The following is a 12,668-nucleotide window of genomic DNA, read 5'->3' as shown; positions in this document are numbered from 1 at the left end:
GAAATGACCCAGTAGGGGAAATCCAAGTGCACCTGGGACTAGACACATGAGTGTCTAGTTCAGAAAAGGTTTATGAGGTTGATTCCTGAGATGATGGGGTTGTCTTATGAAGAAAGGTTGAGCAGGTTGGGTCTAAACTCATTGGCGTTTAGAAGAATGAGAGGGGATTTTATTGAAATATATAAGATTCTGAAGGGGCTCAACAGGGTAGATGCAGAGAGGATGTTTCCCCTCGTGGGCGAATCTAGAACTAGGGGGCATAGTTTCAAAATAAGGGGTCGCCCATTTAAAATGGAAATGATGAGGAATTTTGTCTCTCAGAGGGTCGTGAATCTTTGGAATTCTCTACCCCAGAGAGCTGTGGAGGTTGGTCATTGAATATCTTTAAGGTGGAAATAGACAGATTTCTGAGTGATAAGGGAGTTAAGCATTATGGGGAGCGGGTAGGGAAGTCAAGTTGAAGCCAAGATCAGATCAGCCATGATCTTATTGAATGGCGGAGCAGGCTCGAGGTGCCAAATGGCCTACTCCTGCTCCTATTTCTAATGTCCAGAACTATGGGCCTAGGCTGTCCAACTAAATGTCTTTAATAACTACCAGAGGCCTTTTCTTGTGGATTGATTTGATATTCATTCAGCCAGAAAGTCAGTTCACTATTTGTAAGCAATAGGGGAAAAAAATCTCTTTAGTCAATGCCACCCAATGTGTATTTTCTTTATACCTATAGTACTTTCAGATTTGTTAGGCAATTTATTGTTTGCACTATCTTGTTTGTGAAATCATACATTACATAATAATCTTTTATATCAACAAAATATGACATTACAAAATAACAATGTTAAAAAATGTATTTTCACATGGTGCTTCTTAAGAAAATTAGTGCTGTGCTTACAATTTAAAAATTGCTTCATAAGGTTCCGTGTAACTCTTGAGAGACACATAACTTCTAATAGCTACCCTATCAATTTGATGCACATAAAAATTCAATTAAATTTGCACATGACTTCAATGTGAATTCATTATTAGACCATGGTATATGTTTCACATCCATCACAGTCAATGCCAAGTTAGATGATAGAGTGCAGAAAGCCATTTACAATCACGGTTATCCCAGACTACTTCATCAAAGGAACAGGACAGATAAATTATTTTGCCTGTGCAGCAAACTGAAGGGCATTTTGTCCTGGTCTAAAATAAATAAATATTTTCCAGTAAAATACATGGATCAAATGGAAAAAAGGAGGGCTTGCAAATCTTTTCCGATGTATTTCAGACACTTCTACTGCCTGGATACTATGGAAATAGAAGTTGTATTTCCACATTTCATGCAAGAGCCAATACATCAACAATATTTTCTCGTCAGATGCTGGTTCAGGAACTGAAGGTTTGCTTGAACATTATTCTATCCACTTGAGATCTTTTATGGCAGTAGGATCTGACTTATGTATATAACTGAAGTGGTAAGAGTTTCTGTCTTGCTGTACATTGGTTGATAAGTTGGGAAATATACATGTTACTGTATATTAAATCCTAAATTTACATTAAGTTCAAACCTCATTAATGAAGTTGGAGCCAAGTTAGCACCTTGAATTAGTACTAGTTATAAGAGGAAATTTGAGATGATTGCTCAATCACACCTCGAGAGAAAAGTGAGAGACAGCTCACATGTCATAACAGATCATCTGCTGTTGTAATAGTCAATAAAATATTATACTAAAATGAGTCAACTACAAACAAACACAAAAGTGTTATCATCAGCATGTGCTGTGAAATGCAATAAAATATGAATTTTAATCCACATTAAAGACACAGATCATAACTTATTTGCGGAAGTAAAATCATTATTTACTGCCTCTGTAACATATTCTCTATGTAATCAGCCCAACTGTGGGCTACATACATGTGAATTTTGGGGAAAAGCAAAGCTCACACATTCACACAACATAAATTAACTGAAAATTTAAGAGGAGAGTTGGCTAATGGGCAGCTGGTAATGTGTGAACTCTGGAGAAATGTCAGATTTATGCAATTTATTTCACTATGTTCAAAGTTACAGAGAGGCATGAATATAAACCAGGCACTAAAATTGCATTTTCAATTCAGTGAATCCCTTCATAATCAGGACTTTATTTTTAACGATTAATTCTTGCAATGTGGGCATTACTGGCAAGGCCGGCATTTACTGGCCATCCCTTGTTGTCCTTGAGAAGATGATGGTGGTCTTTCTTGAACCGCTACAGTCTGTGTGGTGAAGGTACTCCCACCACACTGTTAGGTAGAGAGTGCCATAATTCTGACCCAGATATGATGACACTCGCTGTATGATACCCAGCCTCTGACCTGCTCTAGTAGCCACAATATTTATGTGGCTGGTCCAGTTAAGTTTCTTGTTAATGGTTACCACCCCCCCCACCCAGGATGTTAATGGTGGGGGATTAGGCGATGATAATGCTATTGAATGTCAAGGGGAGGTGATGGTCCATGGCGATGCTGATGTCAGCATCGTGCGCAGCACCCCGTTAGCACCACGGACCCTAAATTAAGTATTGCCCTGTGAAGCTGCGCTGGGCAATGACAGCGACAGCTTCAAGGGGCGCATGCTGGGCAGCCAACCGTGAGTAAGGCGCAAGTTAAAGGGGAGGTGATCGGCTGTTCTTAAAAAATATGCCCGCTTTTCTTGTGCGTCCCGTTACCGCTTTGGATGCAGGGTCCGTGCCGCGATTAGTCAGCCCGGCACTCTGCTTGAGTGCCGAGCTGATCGTGGCCAGGTAGGACCCTTTCATTAATGCAGAATATGCAGCTTGGGCCCTTCCCTTTAATTCAGGGAAGAGCCCCTCCTACGCAGCCCGGCGCGTAGCACTGCTGAGCCGTGTGCCCTGCTCCAGAGGTGTCCGCCCCACTACCGCCCCAGAAAGGAAGTGGAGCGCTTGACTTAGCTCTCCACTTCCTTTCTGGGGCGGTAACCCCAATTTCTTGCGAGAGGTGAGACTTCTGCGCCTGACGCAAAGTCTCATGCCTCACAAGTGTAATGTATGCACCTATGAGCATGCTCACAGACTTGTGAAGCGATTGCACTGTGAGTGGCTTAGCCAATCACATGATGGTCACAAGATTCAATAAATCCCCAGTTAATTGAGTTCAGGTTTTTCACAATGAGGTGTGCAGTTGTGAACCTGATGGATGAACTGGTAGTGTTCAGTCCCCTCCCCTTTTATAGGGGGCACTTGTAAAATTTATGATTTTAATGCCCCCAAAAAAATCACAAAAACCCCCCCCCAAAAAAAGGGCAGTTGAAAAGTGGCTGGAGTGTCCGCCAGATTAGAGGGCACTTGATTTAATGTTAATTATGTTTTACTCCAAAAGAGTGGTAGTGTTCAGTTTGATTGTTTAACCTTTGCTAATAAACCAATTAGTTCTTTACAGCAAGTGTGTAGCTGTGAATTCTTAGCCAACGAACCCTGAAGCAAATACACTCCAGCAAGTGTTACCGCCCTCAAACGGGGCACACCTGCATTTTTAGCCCAATATGATCAGCTTTAAGGACTAGTCAGAGCAGAGGTAAATGAGTGAGCCTTCTTAGAACACTAGGAACACATGCTCTGACCCTATTAGAACATTAGGCTATTCTAATACATTGGATTGTCTGGCATCTCAGAAGGAATAATCAATAAATCACCAGGGAACGAGGATGTAGATTCCAAACAGTCTAACTTGAAAAAGTAATTTAGTTAAATGGACAGTCAAATAAATGTATGCAAAGACTTTAGAGAAAGCAGATTTTTAAAATTCATTAAAATGCTTAGAAATAGCTTGTTGATAGTTACCAGCACCATCTGGTGAAACATATGGAATTATGTATGCTTTTTATGCATTTTGCAAAATCATATTATGCATCTACAAAATGGACAGACTAGAAAAAAGACCTCTGTGCATGTCAAAGATTGACAAAAATTACAGTATTTCACACATTCTAACCTGATCAATAGGTAGATCCACTCTCATATCTGCATCTTCTCTCACCTCAGCAGCACCTTGGGTTTCTTTCCGAGTGTCTTGAGCTTTAAACACACCATTGCCTTCTAAACCAAATAGACATAATATTCATCTTGTTACACATACACAGATGTAAGCATGCCACCTTTACATGTAGTAATCATGCTGTCAGTGAAAGTATACCATTTACTATGTGAATGTCAAATAAGCCTGGAAAATCACTGTCCCTTGAAATGTAGACCATGAAAGTGAAACACGTTCTGTAAGTAATTTTACAAAAAAATGGTCACAGTTTCTGTACTCGCACCAACTCTTCCTGTATCATCAACAATATGAATCTCATCCCCATAGTTCTTGGCTTGAATTCCTTGGTAAAATGTTCCAACAAGATCAGATTCCACAATTATGGGATAAATTCTACTGAAGAAAGCATCATCCTCTATATCATAATGGAAATTTAAATGATCGATTAGATTACTATGCTGGTAAATCGTCATTAAGTATGTTGTAGCTTAACTGTGAGCAATGTAGGCTTGCATTCCATGCTCCAAAATTTACACAATGTGTTAGACTAAGAGTTTGATTTACAGGGCATCAGTTATTTCCAGAAAGTTCACAGTTTGCTTCAGTGAGTACCTTGGGCAATAAGTGCTGGCCTTGCCAGCGACGCATATCTCAGGAACAAATATTTGTTTAAACTCAGACTCTGGGGCTGAATTTACAGTTGCTGTACCTGGAGCTCCTAGATCACCTCATACAGGAAAATCAGGCAGGGAGGATCCCATGTTCCGAGAGGAGACTGCCACAGCTTCTGTCCATTAAGGGTTTGCGCTCCTCTCAACTTGATTTTCCTGTATTCACTGTGCCTAAGTGATCAATATTCCCAGCTGCAGGAATGGGAAATTCTTCCCCTTTGTTCTTTGAATTCATGGGGTTATAGATATTTTTGATGCTGATGTAATTATAATCAAGACACCACAAAGATACAAAAAATGTTGTCCCTGCATTTCCTCACCTTGCTTCACCCCAGCATAATTTGGGTGAGTACTTTTTTGCAGAAAAAGATTCAAGAACTTCAGACCAATGTCATTGAACATTTGATTTCAACCAAGTAATGATAGGAACCCAATGATTTCTGATCACTTCCTAGTCTCAAATGGCCGAGTCTGATCAAATTTATCTGAGGCTTTGAGTTAAAGAGCCACTGTGGCATTTCACCTCTGGAGCATATGACTAATTACCATTTGTTGTCTCACTTTGTTTGAGCCACACCTGATAACCTGTAATGAATATGGCATTGACAGTGGTCATGGAGAAGGCTGCTGTCAAAAGCATGTCTACTTTTTTGTCTATACTTCCACCTTCCCCTCCTCTTCTGACAATGTTGACTCCTGGCTGGTGTATGGATCAATGGGTACAGTGTTCAACTGGCCATTATTCAAGTGTAAAACTTGACAATAACTGTTGGCTGGTTACTTGACTGCCCCCACCCCCAACCCCTCTTCAATAGTCATTGTCCAGCAGTGGTTGTCTTTTTCAATTTAAAATATTAAAATTTTATTTGGTTCCTTGTGGGCCAGGAAGTATAGGAGTGCTCCTTCGATATCTATAAGGAAGCTCTGGGCCTCCCCTGCCCCAGGTTTCCATTCCCCCCCTCCCCGGGCTATGATTTTAACAACTGTGTAGCTTCATCCTGGTCAAATTCCCAGTCATTATGCTTAGTAAGTCGACAAGTGGCATGCTAATGAGGCCCAGCCATTAAAATCAGCCAAGCCTGCCTGCTGGTGCTCCCAGACGGGCACACTGCTCACTTTGACACCTTCCTGCCCGGGTGTTAAAGTCATGGCTAAAACCTCTAAAGAATTCAGGCTATCTTCTAAACTGCCTTCAACTTAAAGTTGAAAGTTTGAAAATGGCAGACAATTCTTCTCTAACTTAAAAAAGTTACCAGCTGTTATAGGCCGACGAGCAGGCTCTATCGGTGCAATTAAGGCACGTACATGGACCTTTGCTTCCCCTGATTAGAGTGCAGTACAAAAAAGGGCCTTGTAAATGTCTGGAGTGTCACCCAGGTCGGGTGGCACAGTTTAATGTTTTATGTTTTGCAGGTGAACTCCAAAAAGAGTTAGAGTGCAGTACAAACAGGAACATAGAGAACTGCCCTGCCAATCAGCATCAGCCTTCTTGCAGAGAAGGATTTACATTAATGAGGTCCCACACTGGTTGGACAAGTTCCTGCCCCCATAGAAAATGGGCAAAATAGTAAATCAGTAGCCTGTCCTGCTGCCATTTGATTCCTACAGCTGCCTTTCTGTTCTGAAAGTACATTAAAAGGTTATGTTTGTCTTGGGGGATGCATAGGGATTTTGTTGCATATTGCTGCCTGCTTTAGGTTATTTTCATGTGCAGTTTGCCATTTTTGCATGCTTCCTTAATTCCTTCATCAGTCTTTCCCACAGTATAATGGATTGTTGTGCTTAACTGCCAGTGTCCATTTTACAATTAATGGGAAGAGAAAAACCTTTTAATTTTTGATGTGGCCAGTCCTCCCCACTGCTGGCACAAGCATAAAATTAGTATCAGAATTTCTGGGCTTAGTATCATTAAAAATGGTATAAAATTGCAGCCTTGGCAAGATTACTTAGAGCACCATATGAAATTACTGCAAAGGGCAAGCCAAGACAAATTGTGTGTGTTTTTTTCCTTTTATATTCAGCCACGGAGCAGTGAGGGAACGGTGTTTCTGAAATAATGTTATAGGAAAACAAAACACTTTAATGTGCTTAATTTTGTTTTCAAGTGACTTGCCGCAACTTACCATATTCTGCCAAAGGACTAGTTGAATGTTTGTGGTGTTTGACCTTCATGGGCTTTGCACGGAAAATAGAGTTTTTCTCCCTGGATGGCTTTGCTTCCAGATCTTTTGATTGCCCTTGGACGGTTTCCGGAGGTCCCACAAGCACTTGTCCATCTGTTGTAGAGTGGGAGCTATCACCTTCAGACTAGGAATGAGGGAGAGAAACATTTTCCATGTTCTTAAAATTGTTTTTATTTCTGTACATAAAACAGATAAAATAGCTTGCATAATTAGTATGCACTGCGTATTCACTTTTCATTAATCCTTTTTTAATGGCACATAGGGCTCACGGGAACAGTTGGTCATCGATTTTCCCTTAATTTCTGTACTGTCTCACCGAACAGTCTATCAATCATAGAGCTGGACAACCTCATGATTTACTGACTGATCATGGCAGTGTAGCATTTGCAAAAACTCTTCACTACATGTGGGAGCACACGGGACTCTTGTGCCACAGTACCAAAGCTGTAAAGTAATCTTAGCAAAAAATTATCACTTTAATTTCTTCATTCCCCCATTTATACAAAATAATCCCAATGACTGATTCTGAGATGGGAAGAGGGACTGGGGTACAGACTTCGAGTACAGTCCAGTTCAGAACAATAACATTGCTTGAGTTGTGTTCTATGTTGCCTGGGAATAGTTACCCTCCTATGACTTTTTAAAAAGTTGTTTCTCTGGATGTCAAAGGGTTCACAAAGATTACATACCTCTTCTCAAAATATAAATTCCTCTCATCAATTCACCGAGAAAATATTGCTACTTTCAGCCCTTTTTTGTGCTCAGCAACATGAGGGTCTGTCAGCACTGTGAAATGGAATGCTTTTCCATTTTAGGCATCATTAGTAGCCAAATCTGTGATATCAGTCAAGTGTAGAGTAAACAAGAACAAGAATTTGCATTTATATAGCACCTTTAAATTAGAAAAATGCCCAAGGTGCTTCACAGAGGTGTAATCAGAGAAGTGAAAAAGTTGCATCTTTCAGCCCCAACAAGTCTTACACCCATCTCCAAAGTGCACTTGAACCATATCAGTGTGAGTTTTGTATCGTCCACACAAGCCATCCTCATGATCCTTAGGAACAGGGATGAGATCTCCTGAGCTCAGTTCCCTTACATCTAACAAAGAGGGCACTTTCAGCTCATCTGCCTTGACTGAATTAAAAGTAAGACTCCAGCAATTAAAAAAAGGCAACGATAGATGTCAGTATCGTAGAGTGAAACAGTACTCAGTGTCAGCTCGAAACATTTTAGCTTTGATATATGGATCAGATGCACAGTAAAACTGTCTCCATACAGCCTCAAAATGTATCAAAACACCAATATCAAATCAGTACTCCCTCCTGCACTAATGCAAATTTTTCCATGTCCCACACAAGCCACTGTATGGCTTCGCTGAATGAAATTAATAAATTATGCCTATTTTGGGATGTGAACTCACCAATGAGAAACTGGGATGAGAATGTCGCAATTCACCTTACAGCTACCAGAGGGGAAACATTTGTTCCATCAGTCTGAGCTGGATTCAAACTCTGATCCCAAAGAGAAAGAACAGTGTGATAACCTAAGTCAATCTAGCTGTTAGTTTCTGTAATATATATATATATATATAGCTCCACCCAGTGGGCTACTGTGGTAATGCAGCCATTGCTGTTTACAACAATAAAGAGGGAACAGGTCACCTGGCAGGTTTCTGAAGTTATCAGCCACCTTAAAGCCTGTGTATTGTGAGGTCGTACAGAAGAAATAACATTTGGCGATGAAGGATAGGATTTCTGGATAACCTAGCCAAACTTATAGTTGGTGGATGATTCAGCCAACTGACAGAGAGACTTTGAGGGCTTCTTTGTTTTGATTAACAGTTAAAAATCCAAGTTAAAATTACAAGCTGAAGAGTGCAGATGGCTGCGCCTATGGGAATAATAGGGTGCTTGGATGAGTTTCAATGTCACCATGAAACTTTCAGAGTGTATGTGGAGCAGCTAGAAATGTTTTTCACTGCGAATAGTATCATTGAAGTCTCCGATGATGAAAACTGTAACCGGGTGGTGTTGGAAAGAAAACGGGCTATGTTCTTAACTGAAGCAGGCCCTGGTGTGTACGAAACCTTGAAAATTTTGCTTGTGCCTATCAAGCCAAAGGACACATCACTTAACCAGATTCTAACTAAGTTAGAACAGGACTACAGTTGTCCCCTGTAAATTATTGATTTGGAATATGAGATCAGTTAACCGACGAAAGTATCAGTGAGTACATTGCAGCATTACAAAAGCTATCTATTCACTGTCATTTCGGAAACTTTCAGGACCGAGCATTGCGTGACCGCTTTGTTTGTGGGATGGAAAATGAAACGATTAGAAGAAAGTTGTTGACAACTCCTAACTTGACTCTTATTTTAGCTTGTCAGACAGCTATGTCGATGGATGTGGTCGACCAATATTCCTGAGAATTTCATACCATTTCGAGTCGTCAGACAACCGAGGTGAATCGCCTATAGGTTAAAAGTAAAAGGCAGTTGGGCCCCAAGGCCTTAGAAACTGGCAATGGTAACAGAGCATTGACGTCATGCTATAAGTGCCTGGGACAACACATTGCTCAAAGTTGTCCATTTGTGAAGGCAGAGTATTTCCTCTGTGTGAAAACTGGGCAGCTTGTGAAGGCACACTGACTGAAGAATAAATCAAGGCTATAAGTAGAAATCCCCAGAGACTGCATAGCATGGAAGAAACGCAACAGGATGAAGAGATACACATCATCAAGAGTACGAGGGTATCTAACAGTTATTCGAAAAGTTATTATCATCCAAGTAGATGTTGCAAGAACCAAGGTGCCCATGGAAATCGACACGTGCATAGAAACATAGAAACATAGAAAATAGGTGCAGGAGTAGGCTATTCGGCCCTTCGAGCCTGCACCGCCATTCAATGAGTTCATGGCTGAACATGCAACTTCAGTACCTCATTCCTGCTTTCTCGCCATACACCTTGATCCCCCTAGTAGTAAGGACTTCATCTAATTCCTTTTTGAATATATTTAGTGAATTAGCCTCAACAACTTTCTGTGGTAGAAAATTCCACAGGTTCACCACTCTCTGGGTGAAGAAGTTTCTCCTCATCTCAGTCCTAAATGGCTTACCCCTTATCCTTAGACTGTGACCCCTGGTTCTGGACTTCCCCAACATTGAGAACATTCTTCCTGCATCTAACCTGTCTAAACCCGTCAGAATTTTAAACATTTCAATGAGATCGCCTCTCATTCTTCTGAACTCCAGTGAATACAAGCCCAGTTGATCCAGTCTTTCTTGATATGTCAGTCCCGCCATCCCAGGAATCAGTCTGGTGAACCTTCGCTGCACCCCCTCAATAGCAAGAATGTCCTTCCTCAAGTTAGGAGACCAAAACTGTACACAATACTCCAGGTGTGGCCTCACCAAGGCCCTGTACAACTGTAGTAACACCTCCCTGCCCCTGTACTCAAATCCCCTCACTATGAAGACCAACATGCCATTTGCTTTCTTAACCGCCTGCTGTAACCTGCATGCCAACCTTCAATGACTGATGTACCATGACACCCAGGTCTCGTTGCACCTCCCCTTTTCCTAATCTGTCACCATTCAGATAATAGTCTGTCTCTCTGTTTTTACCACCAAAGTGGATAACCTCACATTTATCCACATTATACTTCATCTGCCATGCATTTGCCCACTCACCTAACCTATCCAAGTCACTCTGCAGCCTCATAGCATCCTCCTCGCAGCTCACACTGCCACCCAACTTAGTGTCATCTGCAAATTTGGAAATACTACATTTAATCCCCTCGTCTAAATCATTAATGTACAATGTAAACAGCTGGGCCCCAGCACAGAACCTTGCGGTACCCCACTAGTCACTGCCTGCCATTCTGAAAAGTACCCATTTACTCCTACTCTTTGCTTCTTGTCTGACAACCAGTTCTCAATCCACGTCAGCACACTACCCCCAATCCCATGTGCTTTAACTTTGCACATTAATCTCTTGTGTGGGACCTTGTCGAAAGCCTTCTGAAAGTCCAAATACACCACATCAACTGGTTCTCCCTTGTCCACTCTACTGGAAACATCCTCAAAAAATTCCAGAAGATTTGTCAAGCATAATTTCCCTTTCACAAATCCATGCTGACTTGGACCTATCATGTCACCTCTTTCCAAATGCGCTGCATTCGGAGCGTAGTACTGGAATCACTATATCTCGACAAATTGCATGATTTCCCATTGGAGAAATCCAAGGTAGAGCTGCGAGGCTATTCAGGAGAGAACATTCCTGTGGTAGGTCGTATCACCACACCGGTGAAATACAAGGATCAATTTCAGAGCTTGCCTCTCTTAGTAGTGGCAGGAGACAAGCCTGCCTTACTAGGAATAATTGGTTGGGATTACTGAAGCTGAATTGGAGTGAGATTTTTCATGTTGAAACAAGATTTGCACTGAAGGATGATGTCATCAAGAAGTATCCAAAGGTGTTCTGCCAAACAGGCAGTCCGATCCAAGGCTTCAAGGTGAGTGTCAGAGTACAGCAGGATGCTCGACCAGTTTACTGCAAGCCACATCACGTACCATATGCACTCAAGGTGAAAGTTGAGCAAGAATTCAAAGGACTAGAGACTGAGAACATTATCTCGAAGATAGATCGATGTAATTGGGCGACACCCATAAGTCCGATGGTAAGGTAAGGTAAGGTTGTGTGGAGATTATAAAGTAACCATAAACCAGGCTCTACAGGGTAATCTCCCCAATTGCCAAATGTAGAAGATTTGTTCACAACACTGAAAGGTGGTCAGATCTTCCCAAAGTTGGATCTTACAAATGCCTACTTACAACTTGAACTAGATGAGGAGTCCAAGTCATGCTGAACTATAAATACTCATCTTGGCCTAAATCAATAGGCTACCATTTGGAGTGTCTTCCGTACCCTGTCATATTTCAAGGGATGATGAACCAGATTTTGCAAGGCATTGAAGGGGTAGTGTGTTATTTGATGACATACTAATTTCAACAACAAATAGGCAAATCCATAACATATTGAATGAATTCCTCAAATGTCTATTGAAGCACAGAGTACGAGTGTCTGCTCGCAAGTGTGAGCTATTTCAAAACTCAGTGGAGTTCTTGGGGCAGAGTAGACAAAGATGGTTTAAATCCAACCAAGCGAAAGCTGGATGCAGTTAGAAATGCACCCACTCCCAAGAACATCATTGAACTTAGATCATTTTGGGGTCTTTTGAACTATTATGGGAAGATCCTACCAAATTTGGCTGCAGTATGAACTGTTGAAAAAACAGGTCCATTGGAAGTGGTTAGAAGAATGTGACGCAGCATTCAAGGAGTGTAAAAGCCAATTGGTAGAGAGCAGCATGTTAGTTCATTATGGCGTATCGAAGGAGGTCAAGCTAGCATTTAACACCTCTCCTTATGGAGTTGGGGCAGTGATCTCTCATGTACTACATAGTGGGGAGGAGAGACCAATTGTTTTTGCTTCACGCACTCACAGTGCCAGTGAGAGTAATTATGCGCAAATTGAAAGGGAAGCTTTGGCATTAATTTTTGGGGTCAAGAAGTTCCACAAATACTTGTATGGTCATAAATTTACCATTGTTACAGACCATAAGCCCCTGACAGCAATCCTCCATCCAAAGTCCCCAGTTCCAACATTAGCTGCTGCCTGAATGCAGAGATGGGCTTTGATTTTATCAACATATACATATAATATTAAATACAGACAATCAGCTGATCACAGTAATGCTGATGCTATGTCTAGATTGCCTTCCCATCACAAGTTACACC

At 41.4% G+C, this 12,668-nt stretch overlaps 1 protein-coding gene across 1 annotated transcript in view; it reads right to left on the bottom strand.

Annotated features, from left to right (window-relative positions):
* LOC139266767 (doublecortin domain-containing protein 2) overlaps positions 1 to 12,668 on the bottom strand; it is a 233,875-nt gene that overhangs the window by 24,255 nt on the left and 196,952 nt on the right. The window contains exons 8-9 of the mRNA XM_070884359.1: positions 6,812 to 6,995; positions 3,976 to 4,079 (exon numbers count right to left, since the gene is read on the bottom strand). Coding sequence (XP_070740460.1) covers positions 3,976 to 4,079; positions 6,812 to 6,995 — 288 coding nt within the window. The remainder of the gene's footprint in view (positions 1 to 3,975; positions 4,080 to 6,811; positions 6,996 to 12,668) is intronic.

The sequence above is a fragment of the Pristiophorus japonicus genome, chromosome 7 (assembly GCF_044704955.1).
Source record: "Pristiophorus japonicus isolate sPriJap1 chromosome 7, sPriJap1.hap1, whole genome shotgun sequence".
Lineage (NCBI taxonomy): Eukaryota > Metazoa > Chordata > Chondrichthyes > Pristiophoridae > Pristiophorus > Pristiophorus japonicus.
The sequence above is the reverse complement of the archived record's forward strand: the minus strand, read 5'-3'. Positions and strand labels throughout refer to the sequence as shown.